The sequence below is a fragment of the Petromyzon marinus genome, chromosome 15, assembly GCF_048934315.1.
Source record: "Petromyzon marinus isolate PM22_M1 ecotype Great Lakes invasive population chromosome 15, UKy_Petmar_22M1.pri1.0, whole genome shotgun sequence".
In the NCBI taxonomy this organism is placed as follows: domain Eukaryota; kingdom Metazoa; phylum Chordata; class Hyperoartia; order Petromyzontiformes; family Petromyzontidae; genus Petromyzon; species Petromyzon marinus.
The window spans coordinates 1,739,146-1,753,334 of NC_133681.1; the positions used below are offsets into that span (position 1 = coordinate 1,739,146).

At 53.2% G+C, this 14,189-nt stretch overlaps 1 protein-coding gene across 1 annotated transcript; it reads left to right on the plus strand.

Moving 5' to 3' along the window:
- The first annotated feature begins 187 nt into the window (after nt 1-187).
- Nucleotides 188-3,428, plus strand: LOC142924622 (uncharacterized). The gene has a single exon (XM_076067191.1). It carries the CDS (start codon nt 211-213, stop codon nt 1,147-1,149), a length of 939 nt encoding a protein of 312 aa, XP_075923306.1. The 5' UTR covers nt 188-210; the 3' UTR covers nt 1,150-3,428.
- Nucleotides 3,429-14,189: the final 10,761 nt, after the last annotated feature.

Genomic DNA, 14,189 nt, shown 5'->3' on the forward strand with positions numbered 1-14,189 from the left:
TGCGCCCGGCAGTGGAGCGAATGCGCCGCGTCCCCGGGTCCCGCCTCCTGCTGTCGCGAGCAGAGGGCTCACGGCGGCGGCGGCGGCGGGGGCGTCGGCATCGGAGGTGGCGGCGGCGGCGGAGTCGGAGGCGCCGGGGTCGACGATGACGGCGCCGCGTCGGCCGGCCTCGCGTCCTCTGGCGGGGGCGGCGTCGGCTCGGCCGTCGGGATGGGCTCGGGTATCGGGGTCGGCCTGCAGGGGGTCGCGCTGCAGGGGCTCGGCTTGGGATTCGGGGTCGGCCTGGCCCCCGGCGCCGTGGAGGAGCTGCTCATGATGGGTTCGCGCCGCGGCGACAGCAGCGGGGACGACGACAGTGACCGCGGTTCGGTGATGGGCGGGCGGACGCGGTGCGGAGGGGACGAAGGCGGCGACGAGGGGCGGGGAGGATGCGGCGACGGGACGTCCGCAGGCGGCAGCGGCGGCGGCGGCGGAGGAGGAGGAGGAGGAGGTGAACTCGGAGGGCTGGGGGACAGAAGCTCCACGGCGGCAGGAGGAGGAGGAGCGGGGAAACTGCCTTCGAGCCGCAAGAACAAGGAGCAGAGGGCGCTGCGCTTGAGCATCAACGCGCGCGAAAGGAGGCGCATGCACGACCTGAACGACGCCCTGGACGACCTGCGGGCCGTGATCCCGTACGCGCACAGCCCCTCGGTGCGCAAGCTCTCCAAGATCGCCACGCTGCTCCTGGCCAAGAACTACATCCTCATGCAGGCGCAGGCGCTCGAGGAGATGCGTCGCCTCGTCGCCTACCTCAACCAGGGGCAGGCGCTGCCCGCCCTGCCCGCGCTGCCCACGCTGCCGGCCCTGCCCGCGGCCGTTGCGGGCGGCCTGGAGGGGGCACGGGTGTCGCTGTACGAGCAGCCGGCGTACCAGGGGCTCATGGCGATGCACGCGGCGGCAGGGGGAGGTGGTGGTGGCGGGGTCCCAGCGGGGATGCAGAGCGTTTGTCCGGCGGAGAAGGGAGCGACACAGCTGCACGGAGCGGGTGGCCAGGGAGGAGCAGCAGCAGGAGGAGGAGGTGGCGCGGGAGGAGGAGGAGGAGGAGGTGGTGGAGGATTCCATGGCGGGACCCGATCCGCGCTATGCAAACACTGCGATGAGACCCCGTAGCGCGGAGGAGGCCACCGCAGCCTTGACCCGAAACTTCAGCCTTGCCCTTAAGCCCCTATCGCGCAACTCCCGTGGACTGTCATTGTTCCCTGCTCTACAGCCTTGCCCTGTAACTCTTACCCTGCCCTGTGACCCTTGCTCCGCAGTCTTGAATAATCCCGTACCCCTGCCCTTCAAACCTAGCCTTGCCCTGCAATGTTAACTCTGCGCTCAACCTTCATCTGCTTTGTCACGAAGCCCTACCGAGCCTTGCCCTGCGGCCTTGCCCCCTGTACCTTTACCCCGTCTTGTCCTCCAGCTCAGCAGCCTTGCCCTGTCACTACTTACCTCGCCATTCGCTGCCTCCGCAAGCCCTGCCCGACAGCCTTGCCCTTCCTTGCTCCGTCGGAACCTCTCCAGCCCGAGTTCCACTTAAAGGCAACGTGAAGACGTTGAACAAGTTGAAGACATTTAACAAGTTGCGTGGATTCTAATGGAACACGGCGTGGGTGGAGGGAATCTGTGGATGGAGGGATGGCGAGATGGAGGGATGGAGAGTTGGAGAGATAGGTGGAGGGATTAATGGAGTGATGGAGGGAGGGTGCTGGTGATGAGACACGTGTTTTTTGCTTTATTGCTCTTGGTTGTCTTTAAATCCATTCGTTTTGTGGACTGGAAGCCGCGGATTTTATTGAAGAGGCGTTATTTATTTATTTATAATGAACTCAAAGTGTTGCCATCGATGTTGGGCGAGAAGTGGAGGCGATGCGAGCGACTGAACTCTGACGAGAAGATCTCTCCCTGGAGCGGAGAAACGCAGAGACGAGACAGAGAGAGACAGAGAGAGACAGAGAGACTTGTCCAATGTTCACACTCACGTCTTCAATTATATCGCCTTCCGCGGAGAGCGCGAGGAAGGCGCGATTATCTTTTGCAAAGGAATACAATTATTATAATAATAATATATGTGTAAATAGATTTGGATGTGATTATATTTTGAATGCGTTTAATTTATACAGGAGACCTATTTGCGAGATGTATCCTGGTGTCTGCGGGAGTTCACATTCATAGGCCTCGTTCGACCAAATAAATAAACTGGTCGTTGTTTGTAGAGATTACACACACACATATATATATGAACAGACTTATTCGCACATATATACGTGCATAACATTGGCACGGACAATCGCATAGACGCGCAAGCAGACATACACACACATACGCATAAACATGAATTTGCACATACACAGTTATGCATGGTCACACACGCATTCGTGTACACAGATTAAGATCATTTACCAGATGGTTGGGACAAGTGCACGGCGCACGAGGGGGTGGGTGGCCAGCACCACGCACCACGTGCACAGATCCACCTTTGCATACTTTTGGGGCAAGTGCTGTTAGCGAACACTCACACACACATGCATACTCACATACATGTGCACATAGTGGCGATGCTCACACATCGCACCAGGTACTCATTTGAGGCTGAGTCGACCTAGGAGAGGCCCAGGACCGGTTCAGATAATCGTCACTGGTATTGGCCGTGAGCGGGAATCGAACTCGGGTCGCCAGGTTCGTGGCGTAGCGCGCGAACCGCTACACTACCGCTCCCCACAGAAACACACGTGCATATGCACATACATACCCATGCGGACACACGTGCACACCTCCATACGCTCATCCATGTGCACATCCACACACACATTCATATATACACATGCGTACATACATGCATATTTACGTAGACTTGGATGCACATTCACACATATGTACACGTACATGCACGCACATATCCATGCCCACGCATGTACATGCACACACGCAAACACACAAACATATACAAACATACACATGCACACGCAAAACAGATACATCTTTGCACGTGTAGACACACGCGCACACCGTCAGACGCACACAATCATTCGCACACACGGAGACAAAGATAAAGATCCCCCTATAGCCTTAACAGACCGTTGGGGCAAGTGCTGTATGCGATCAGCTATGAAGGGCGGCACGGCGCACACACGCACACATAAAATACACACACGTACACATTCTTAACCTTAAATAATGAAAAGCACAAATAATTTCTGGTCTATGTGATGACGGATAGACTTGCACACATCTGAGTCGTTAACGGACTACAAGGCGATACATAGAAGAGCGTGTATATATGTGTGTTATATATGTGTGTGTTATATATATGTGTGTGATACCAATTATCACGGGCGTGAGAGCCGTGCATTGATAATGATGTCTTCCCTCCACCCCTCTTTTATAAAGCGTTTCAGCGAAAAGTGTTCTGTGTGTGTTGGTGTGTTTGTGTGAGTACCTTGGGGGGTACTAGGGAGACAAAGGCGGCCGGGCGTGGTGCTGGCCACCCATCACTTCGTACGCCGTGTCGGCCTTCATCGGCGCAGCAGATGAAGACCCCCCCCCCCCCCTCTTCCAGCAGTCTGTGAACTACACAGACTGCCGGGAGAGGGGGGGTCTTGGTCTCTGTGTGAGTACCTGGTGCGATGTGTAAACGTCGCTACGTGGGAGACAAAGGCGGCCGGGCGTGGTGCTGGCCACCCAGCCTCTCATGTTCCGAGCGGGCGGCCAAGTGCCCGGCCTTCATCAGGTGCTGCTCGCGAACAGCACTCGCCCCAACAGTCTGTCAAGGCTCAATCAAGAGCCGAATGGCTCACAGGATAAATCCTAATAAATTAAACAGAAAACTATACGGGGGCGGGGGGGGGATATTGGCCATTGTCTGTTGTATATGCTCATGAGCACCTGTGAAGGCCGGCAGGGTGACAGCACGTGCCCTGACAGTCTTCTCTACACGGGGGATCTTGTCTAAGTTATTCGTATGTGTTGGTGTGTACGTGTGTGTGCGTGGGGAGTCGTAGTGTACATTTGCATGTGGGTGTGTGTGTGTGCATGTGTAGTGGGGAGCGGTAGTGAAGCGGTTAGCGCACCGCGTTACGAACCCGGCGACCCGAGTTCGAATCCCGCTCACGGCCAATACCGGTGAGGATTGTCTGAACCGGTCCTGGCCCTGGGCTTTCTCTAGGTTGACTCAGCCTTAAATGAGTACCCGGTACGGTGTACACGAGACAGTACTTGGGAGACAAAGGGGGCCGAGCGTCGTATTGGCCACTCACCCCCACGCGAGCCTTTCAGTCCTTCATAGGTACTACTCGCTAACAGCACTTTCCCCAACAGTCTGTTAAGACTACACGGAGTGGCTTTGTTTTTTTAAGTGAGTGTAGTCTGCGTGGGAGTGCAGCGATGGAACCCGCTTAGATCTCGTTTCAAACAAAGTCGAGCGGCTTCTGTTCGCACGATATCGCATTTACATGTTCACCGTTGTTATCGGGATATTTAACTGACAAAAATAATACACACTCGTGATTTAAACTTCACTTTGCATTCGCTGACAAATTATTCCCAAAATTCACCGCCCTGCCCCCCCCCCCCCGAGTCTCTATAACCCCCCGCGTGGAGTAAAGTGTGGGCAAACGGCGTGGAAGAGTAGGCCAACTACCACTGGAGTGGAGCGGCTCCTCTCGAGAGCTCCCTCCAGCGGGGAGGGGAGGCCACTTCCGCGGGCAGGGGCGTCATCGCGGCCGCCTGCAGGGCGGGAGGGGAGGGCTGCGCCTTTATCCGCAGCCCGGTGACTGACGAGAAACGGAGCGACAGCACAATGGAATCCGCGTGGCGCGGTGGTCGATAAAATCGGTACCGCTTTGTGAGCCCTTGCCCTATTGGATGTGGCTCGACCTCACGCCCCATCTGAGTGTGATTGGTAGCCAACCCCCCCCCCCCCCAACACGATCTTCCGCCACGCCTCCCCTAGGTCGACTCAACCTTAAATGTGTACTTGGTGCAGTATATAAACATAAGTTCTTGGGAAAGGCAAATGGCATTGTCTGCTCGCTTACGGCACTTGCACCGAGAGGATGTGAAGGTTACACGGGGGGGGGGGGGGGTCTTTGTGTTTGTGTGGCGTGATTCAACTCGCAAGGGCCCCGGACTGATTGGCTATTATCTTCACGGGGCACAGTTTGAATCTCTTGGTTATCTCGAGGGAAGCGGATAATGAAGTGAGCAAGCGACTCGAGTCAATTACCCAGGGCATGGTTCTCACGGCGCCCACACTCTCACAAACACCCACTCACACACTCGCAAAGCACACGTGCTGAAACAATAACGCTCACAAACACATATAGGAACACTCACACTCACACATACATACACACGCAAGACAAAGATCCCCGTATAGCCTTAAGAGATTTTTGGAAACGGCACACGAGGAAGTTGGTGGCCACGACCACACCCGGCCGCCTTTGTATCCCTAGTGGCGATGTTTACACAGCACCAGGTACTCATTTGAGGCTGAGTTTGCTTTAGGGGATGCCCATGACCGTTTCAGATAATCATCACTGGTGTTGGCCGTGAACGGACTTCAAACTCGGGTTACCGAGTTAGTAGGGCAGTGCGCTAACCGCTACACTACCGCTCCCCACAATCGATCTTACATTATACAAAAATCCCCCGTATAGCCTTAACAAACAACAACAACAACCGCCATTCGCCACTAAGTGGCGATGACGTCACCACGGAGCTTGTGCCAGGCTACGTGCACGTAGAGGTGAACTTTCAAACGCCCGCTGGCAGGAGGTCACGGGACAGGCTCAGGTGCCATGGGTCGACTAACTGAGATGGGCTGGCCGAGGCAACCACTGAACTGTTCCCACTTGCTGTGTTTTAGCCACCCAACGTTCTGCTCGTTGTTGTGAGCGTCGCTCCTCCGCCCTCCGTTGTTGTTGGAGGGCGACTGCCTCCAACTGCCCAGTAGCGTCCTTCACGAGCCTCCTCCACAGAGGCCGATCTTGACACCGCTGGTGCCAGTCATCGGCAAGTCCACCCAGCTCCACGTCCTCTTGTACCTTGCTAAACGCACACACACAGTCACGCATGAACCTTCACGCAAGACTGTGAAGATATTATTGTTTAATCTGAACGTCAACACCTAACGCAGCAGCCTCCAAGTAATTACACTCGTGCAATTACGCAACGGTTAACGTGTTTAAATCGTGTTTTAAATTAATGATCATTGGCGGAACAATGCGAGGCGTGAGACTGCTGGAGTGGTAGGCTACGCGCAGCGCTTGTCCATGCAGCGCTGTATAGACCTGGGTTGGTGGATCACGCAAAGATGTATTGTAATCAGCCTAAATCTATCGAATATTGTTGTTGGGGTTTTTGTTTTATTACGCCGCTAAGCCTCTCAATGCAGTCCATCTCAATGCGCCAGTACAAAGGGGGGGTGCTTTGTTGTTGTTGTTGTTGAGATGGTGACCAGAGAATCACACTCAGCGCAAATGTAATGTGCAGAAGAGAGAACGCACGGCATCTTTATTTAGAACCTCTATTTCTGCTGCAGGAGGAATCCGATAAGCGACGAAGCTCTTTGTCACAGATGTCCACTACACGGAGCCAGAGCGGGCAATTGCTCCCCCCCCTGCTCGTGAGCATTAAGGCATTGATGCTCATCGAACGTTTACAGTGCGTCAGAGCCAGCGGTAGACATTCCACCTTCCTGTGGCTGGAAGGGCGAAGTGGGTGGAGGCGAGTAAGTCTCGGCACAGGACTACCAACTGTGGACTTCCCCATAGAGAAGTACACTTTTTATGCACCCCGGAGAGAAGAATAATGGGTTGAGTCAACGTATTAATAATATAAATTATTATTATTATTAGTTAGATATCAAGGAGAGTCGTATGACTCGCTCTCAGGAGGCTCCTGCCGCTGCTACTACATTGGGTTTTCTATTATAAAAATGTTTGCAGACAATTAATAATGAGTTGCGTTTATTATTATTATACAGGTGGGAGGAAACTGGAGCACCATTAGACTGACATAGACTGACATAGACTCTCATAAACTCACAATGAGACCCATAGACTCACACAGAGGCCCATAAACTCACATAGAGGCCCATAGACTAAAATAGAACCCCATAGACTCGCACAGATACCCAGACACTTACACAGAGATTCTCATTCATGATGCAATTCACAGCGATCCATAGACTATCACAGAAAACCACAAGTCCATACACAGCCATAGACTCGCCCAAAACCAAACTCTCAATAATGCAATGAAGAGACTAACATCATTCCATTGTAGCAGGACCGCCTTGAATAGCAGAGTCTGGAGACTCAGAGAGGCTCTCCTGGATTAAATTACAGTCACGGTGGCTAGGATATGTTAACTTCCTCGCCTGGTATACAGGAGGTACGTGGGTTCGATCGCGACCGTGACGCCTGCTGCTGTATATTTGGAGTTCGCGGTGTCTTTCTTGCCGTGGTCGCGTGGATTTTTCTTTGGGTCCTTCGGTTTTTCCCTCCAGCATTCAGAATCACAGCGCGTTTAGATTATTTGGCTGCTATACATTTCCACGTGATGATGATGAGCCACTTTGTTGAGCTATCATTTGTGGCCGGGTCACTTCTGAAAAAAGAGCTAGGAAGCTCATTTGGGCCTTGCCTGGCAAAATAAAAAAAAATAGTTTAGTTTTAGCTGAGTTAAATGAATGACGGGAAACTGGATGGATTGTTTCATCGCGAGACCGGTGACAGCTGGCGACAGTTCTGCGAGATGCTTTCTTTCATCCAGCAGTGGACAGAACACAGCGGCTAATGATGGTGATGACGAAACTGAGCATTGTCTAATTATTTTATCATTGCAAGTTTCTCATTAGAGCGGAGTTGGGGTGGAGGGGGGGATTGTGGGGAATGGGATGGCGGGGGGGGTGAAAGGAAGGGTAGGGGGAAGTAAGGACGGGGGGGGGGGGGGAACGGGGGGGCACCAGACTGACAAAGATCTCCCGTGTAGCTTTAGCAGACTGCAGGGGCAAGTGCTGTTATCGAGTAACGCCTCTGAAGGGGGGTGGGTGGCCAGCACCACGCCCGGTCGCCTTTGTCTCCCCAGTGACGATATTTACACACCGCACCAGGCACTCATTTGAGGCTGAGTCGACCTAGACGGCCCAGGGCCAGGACCTTGCGACAGAAAATCGTCACTCGTGTTGGTGGCCCTGAGAGCAGGAATCGAACTCGCAGTCGGCCGGGTTCGTAGCTCAGCGCGCGAGCCACCGTTCCACCGGCTCTACCACACCCCTCCCCTCCCCACTGCCCCCCCACTACCCCCCACCACCACCCCCCACCACACACAAGCGGCGATGTAGCTGGCGACAGGCAAGACGAGGTGATTAGTGCCGCGGATTGAACGCCCTCGTTGCCCGGCGCGTCACGAGCGCTCTTCATTAGTTCGAGAACTGCGCCACGAGCTCGCGCTGATTAAACGGCTGTGAGAGTCTCTAAGAGTATCTGTGTGTGTGTCTGTGTGTGTGTCTATGTGTGTGTCTGTGTGTGTGTGTCTGTGTGTGTCTATGTGTGTGTCTATGTGTGTGTCTATGTGTGTGTGTCTATGTGTGTGTCTATGTGTGTGTGTCTATGTGTGTCTGTGTGTGTGTCTGTGTGTGTGTGTCTATGTGTGTCTGTGTGTGTGTATGTGTGTGTCTATGTATGTGTGTCTATGTGTGTGTGTCTGTGTGGACCCCCATAATGGAACATCTTCGCCGGTTAGAAACATATAGGCTGGCCTGCCTACGATCCATCCTGGGTTTAACCAGACTGGATTGTGTGAGGAGCTCACAAGTCCTTGAAAGATCTGGGCAAGGTCCCATCGGTGAGCTCCTCCGGCGGGCAAGGCTGCGATAGCTGGGTCATGTAGCCCGCATGCCCAGCCACCGCATGCCGAAACAGCTTTTGTTCGGCCGGATTGAGGGGGCAAAGCGGGCGCAGCACGGGCTAGAGAAGAGATGGAGTGATGTGGTACAGGAGGAAGTGGAGTTGAGTGGACTTGCCAATGACTGGTACCAGCGGTGTCAAGATCGGCCTCTGTGGAGGAGGCTCGTGAAGGATGCTACTGGGCAGTTGGAGGTAGTCGCCCTCCAACAACAACGGAGGGCGGAAGAGCGACGCTCACAACAACGAGCGGAGCGCCGGGTGGCTAAAGCACAGCAGGTTGGCACAGTAGGGGGCACAGGTGGTGCATCAGCCAGTCATCTTAGTCAGTCGACCCGTGGCACCTGGGTCTGCCCCGTGACCTCCTGCCAGCGGGCGTTCGACACTTCACGTGGCCTCAGGGTGCACATAGCCTGGCACAAGCGTCGTGGTGACGTCACCGCCACTTAGTGGCGAATGGCGGTTGTTGTTGTGTCTATGTGTGTCTGTGTGTGTGTGTGTCTATGTGTGTGTGTCTATGTGTGTCTGTGTGTGTGTGACTATGTGTGTGTGTCTATGTGTGTGTGTGTCTATGTGTGTCTGTGTGTGTGTCTATGTGTGTGTGTCTGTGTGTGTCTGTGTGTGTGTGTCTAGTGGAGGCGATCCGGAGTCTGAGACCAGGAAAGGCAGCGGGCAGAGATGATCTCCCAAGCGAAATGCTGAGGGAGGGTGGCGTTTGTGCACAGACTGCCCTATATGACATCATAACAACAGTCTGGACCACTGGACGGGTTCCGCAGGATTGGAGGGATGCCCTGGTGGTCCCCCTCTGTAAGAAGGGGGACCGCACAGACTGTAACAACTACAGGGGCATCTCACTCCTCAGTGTGCCGGGAAAGGTCCTGGCAAGGATTATTCAACATCGCCTTGCCAGGCACGCTTAGGAGAGGCTTGCGGAGCCCCAATGCGGTTTCAGGCAAGGGCGGTCCTGCACAGATGCCATATTTTCTGTCCGTCTGCTACAGCAGTAGTGTAGGGAATTCCAACAAGACCTACATCTCTGCTTTATTGACCTGGTCAAGGCCTATAATACCATCAGTAGGCCTGGGCTCTGGGTTGTCTTCGTGCTTTTGGAGTCCCTGACCCTCTGCTCACGATCATTAAGGACCTTCATTATGGTGAGCGGGCCCGGGTAAAACTACGTGGCCGGGAGTCAGAGTCATTCCCTGTACACCTTGGGGTGCGACAGGGATGTCCTCTGGCTCCCACATTATTTAACATCTATTTTGACCACGTAGTTCGTGAAGCCTTCAATAACTGTACCGGGGGAATCTCCATTTGGTACAGATATAATGGGAGGCTGATCGATGCCCGGGTGCGGTCAAGGGATGGCTCCCTATTGCTCAACCACGTTTTGTATGCCGATGATTTTGTAATAGCTGCTCATTCAGAGGAAGAGTTGGAGACGCTGCTGCTGAGACTGGAGCGTGCCACTAAGAGATGGGGCCTTGCCATCAGCCCCACCAAAACTAAGCACCTGCCTGGGTATTTTATACCATCGGACACTCCACCCCCACAACTCCCAATCAGTGATAGGGCAGTTGTGGAGAGAGTGGAGAGTTTCCCATACCTGGGCAGTGTGCTTATGACCGGCTCCAGTTTAACAGCAGAGGTCTCACTCCGAATCAGTCGAGCGGCAATATATTTTCATCGGTTGCGTAACGCTGTGTGGAAGCTACCTGGTCTGTCGCTCCGCACTAAGCTTCAGGTCTTCTCGGCCACGGTCATTCCCTCCCTTCTCTACGCTTGCGAAACGTGGACCCCCCTAACCAGGCTGGATTGTGTGAGGAGCTCACAAATCCTTGAAAGATCTGGGCAAGGTCCCATCGGTGAGCTCCTCCGTCAGGCAAGGCTGCGATGGCTGGGTCATGTAGCCCGCATGCCCAGCCACCGCATGCCGAAACAGCTTTTGTTCGGCCGGATCGAGGGGGCTAAACGGGCGCGGCACGGGCTAGAGAAGAGATGGAGTGATGTGGTACAGGAGGACGTGGAGCTGAGTGGACTTGCCGGTTACTGGTACCAGCGGTGTCAAGATCGGCCTCTGTGGAGGAGGCTCGTGAAGGACGCTACTGAGCAGTTGGAGGCAGTCGCCCTCCAACAACAGCGGAGGGCAGAGGAGCGACGCTCACAACAACGAGCGGAGCGCCGGGTGGCTAAAGCACAGCAGGTTGGCACAGTAGGAGGCACAGGTGGTGCATCAGCCAGTCATCTCAGTCAGTCGACCCGTGGCACCTGGGTCTGCCCTGTGACCTCCTGCCAGCGGGCGTTCGACACTTCACGTGGCCTCAAGGTGCACATGGCCTGGCACAAGCGTCGTGGTGACGTTACCACCACTTAGTGGCGAATGGCGGTTGTTGTTGTTGTCTGTGTGTGTGTGTCTATGTGTGTGTGTGTCTCTGTGTGTGTCTGTATGTGTGTGATAGGGAGCGATAGTGTAACGGTGAGCGTGCTGTGCTACGAACCCGGCCACCTGGGTTCGATTCCCGCTCACGGCCAACATTACTAGTGACGATTACCTGAACCTGTCCTTGGCGTCCCCCTAGGTAGACTCAGCCTCAAATCATTACCTGGTGCGGTGTATATATACAGTGAGGAAAAAAATATTTGATCCCCTGTTGATTTTGTACGTTTGCCCATTGACAAAGAAATGACCAGCCTATAATTTTAATGGTAGGTTTATTTGAACAGTGAGAGACAGAATAACAAAAAAATCCAAAAAAACGCATGTCAAAAATGTTATAAATTGATTTGCATTTTAATGAGGGAAATAAGTGCTTGACCCCTCTGCAAAACATGACTTAGTACTTGGTGGCAAAACCCTTGTTGGCAATCACAGAGGTCAGACGTTTCTTGTAGTTGGCCACCAGGTTTGCACATATCTCAGGAGGGATTTTGTCCCACTCCTCTTTGCAGATCTTCTCCAAGTCATTAAGGTTTCGAGGCTGACGTTTAGCAACTTCAACCTTCAGCTCCCGCCACAGATTTTCTATGGGATTAAGGTCTGGAGACTGGCTAGGCCCCTCCAGGACCTTAATGTGCTTCTTCTTGAGCCACTCCTTTGTTGCCTTGGCCGTGTGTTATGAGTCATTGTCATGCTGGAATACCCATCCACGACCCATTTTCAATGCCCTGGCTGAGGGAAGGAGGTTCTCACCCAAGATTCGACGGTACATGGCCCCGTCCATCGTCCCCTTGATGCGGTGAAGTTGTCCTGTCCCCTTAGCAGAAAAACACCCCCAAGGCATAATGTTTCCACCTCCATGTTTGACGGTGGGGATGGTGTTCTTGGGATCATAGGCAGAATTCCTCCTCCTCCAAACACGGCGAGTTGAGTTGATGCCAAAGAGCTCCATTTTGGTCTCATCTGACCACAACACTTTCACCCAGTTGTCCTCTGAATCATTCATATGTTCATTGGCAAACTTCAGACGGGCATGTATATGTGCTTTCTTGAGCAGGGGGACCTTGCGGGCGCTGCAGGATTTCAGTCCTTCATGGCGTAGTGTGTTACCAATTGTTTTCTTGGTGACTATGGTCCTAGCTGCCTTGAGATCATTGACAAGATCCTCCCGTGTAGTTCTGGGCTGATTCCTCACCGTTCTCATGATCATTGCAACTCCACGAGGTGAGATCTTGCATGGAGCCCAAGGCCGAGGGAGATTGACAGTTCTTTTGTGTTTCTTCCATTTGCGAATAATCGCACCAACTGTTGTCACGTTCTCACCAAGCTGCTTGGCAATGCTCTTGTAGCCCATTCCAGCCTTGTGTAGGTCTACAATCTTGTCCCTGACATCCTTGGAGAGCTATTTGGTCTTGGCCATGGTGGAGAGTTTCGAATCTGATTAATTGGTTGCTTCTGTGGATAGGTGTCTTTTATACAGGTAACAAGCTGAGATTAGGAGCACTCCCTTTAAGAGTGTGCTCCTAATCTCAGCTTGTTACCTGTATAAAAGACACCTGGGAGCCAGAAATCTTTCTGATTGAGAGAGGGTTCAAATACTTATTTCCTTCATTAAATTGCAAATCAATTTATAACATGTTTGACATGCGTTTTTCTGGATTTTGTTGTTGTTATTCTGTCTCTCACTGTTCAAATAAACCTACCATTACAATTATAAACTGATAATTTCTTTGTCAGTGGGCAAACGTACAAAATCAGCAGAGCATCAAATGCTTTTTTCCCCCACTGTACATCACCACTTGGGAGACAAAGGCGGTCGAGCATGGTGCTGGCCACCCACCCCCTTAGTGTACCTTCCCGGCCTTCATAGGGTGGAGTGCGCTTGTCACTAACATCTCACTAGCAGGCAGCAGTATTGCGTTGACGAGACCGACTGTGCTGCTGATGAGACCCGGAAGGTCGCTACTGCGTCACTGCCCGTCAAACAGAAGCTGCTTGGGCACGCGGTGGCTGAGCATGACCCGGGATCCGTGACCCAGCCAACAGCGGCCTCGCCTGCCAGAGGAGCTCGCCCGTGATGTGAACTGTGTGGGTGGCTTGGAGATGTTAACTACCTCGCCTGGGATGCAGGAGGTCGTGAGTTCGATGCCGACCCGAGCGACTGCTGTATATTTTGAGTTTGCATGTCTCTCTCACCGTGGCCGCGTGGATTTTTATCGGTGTCCTTCGGGTTTTCCCTCCATATTTAGAATCACCATGCGTTTACAGTATTTGACTGCTATAAATGTCCACGTGGTAAGCCACTTCGTTGAGCTATCATTTGTGGCCAGGTCGCTTCCGAAAAAGAGCTACTGTACATCGCTCAGTGGGGCCTTACCTGGTAAAACTTTCAGTTTAGTTTTAGTTTAGTCAAGCTTGATTTGAAGCTTTCGTGACTGCAGGAAGTTTAGTGTCCAGATCTCTTAAGGATCTGTTGAGCTCCCCACACTGTGCTCCGGTCTGGCTAAACTCACGATGGCTTGTATGCAAGGTCAGCACGAATGTTTCAAACCGGCGCAGATGTTCTGTTAAAGGGGTTCACGTTTCGTGTGCGTAGCGAAGGGAGGGCATCGCCGTGGGCGAGAAGACCCGCAGCTTCGTGTGGAGCGATAGACCAGGTGGCTTCCACACCACAGCGCCACGCGGCTTATGAAAAGATACTCTTTGATTATTTCGGTAAAGTCACGTAGGTATCAAATAAAATAAATCACGACGTTTCGGGCGCAACACAAGCGTCCGTCGTCAGATGATTATACCTACGTGACTTTACCGAAAGA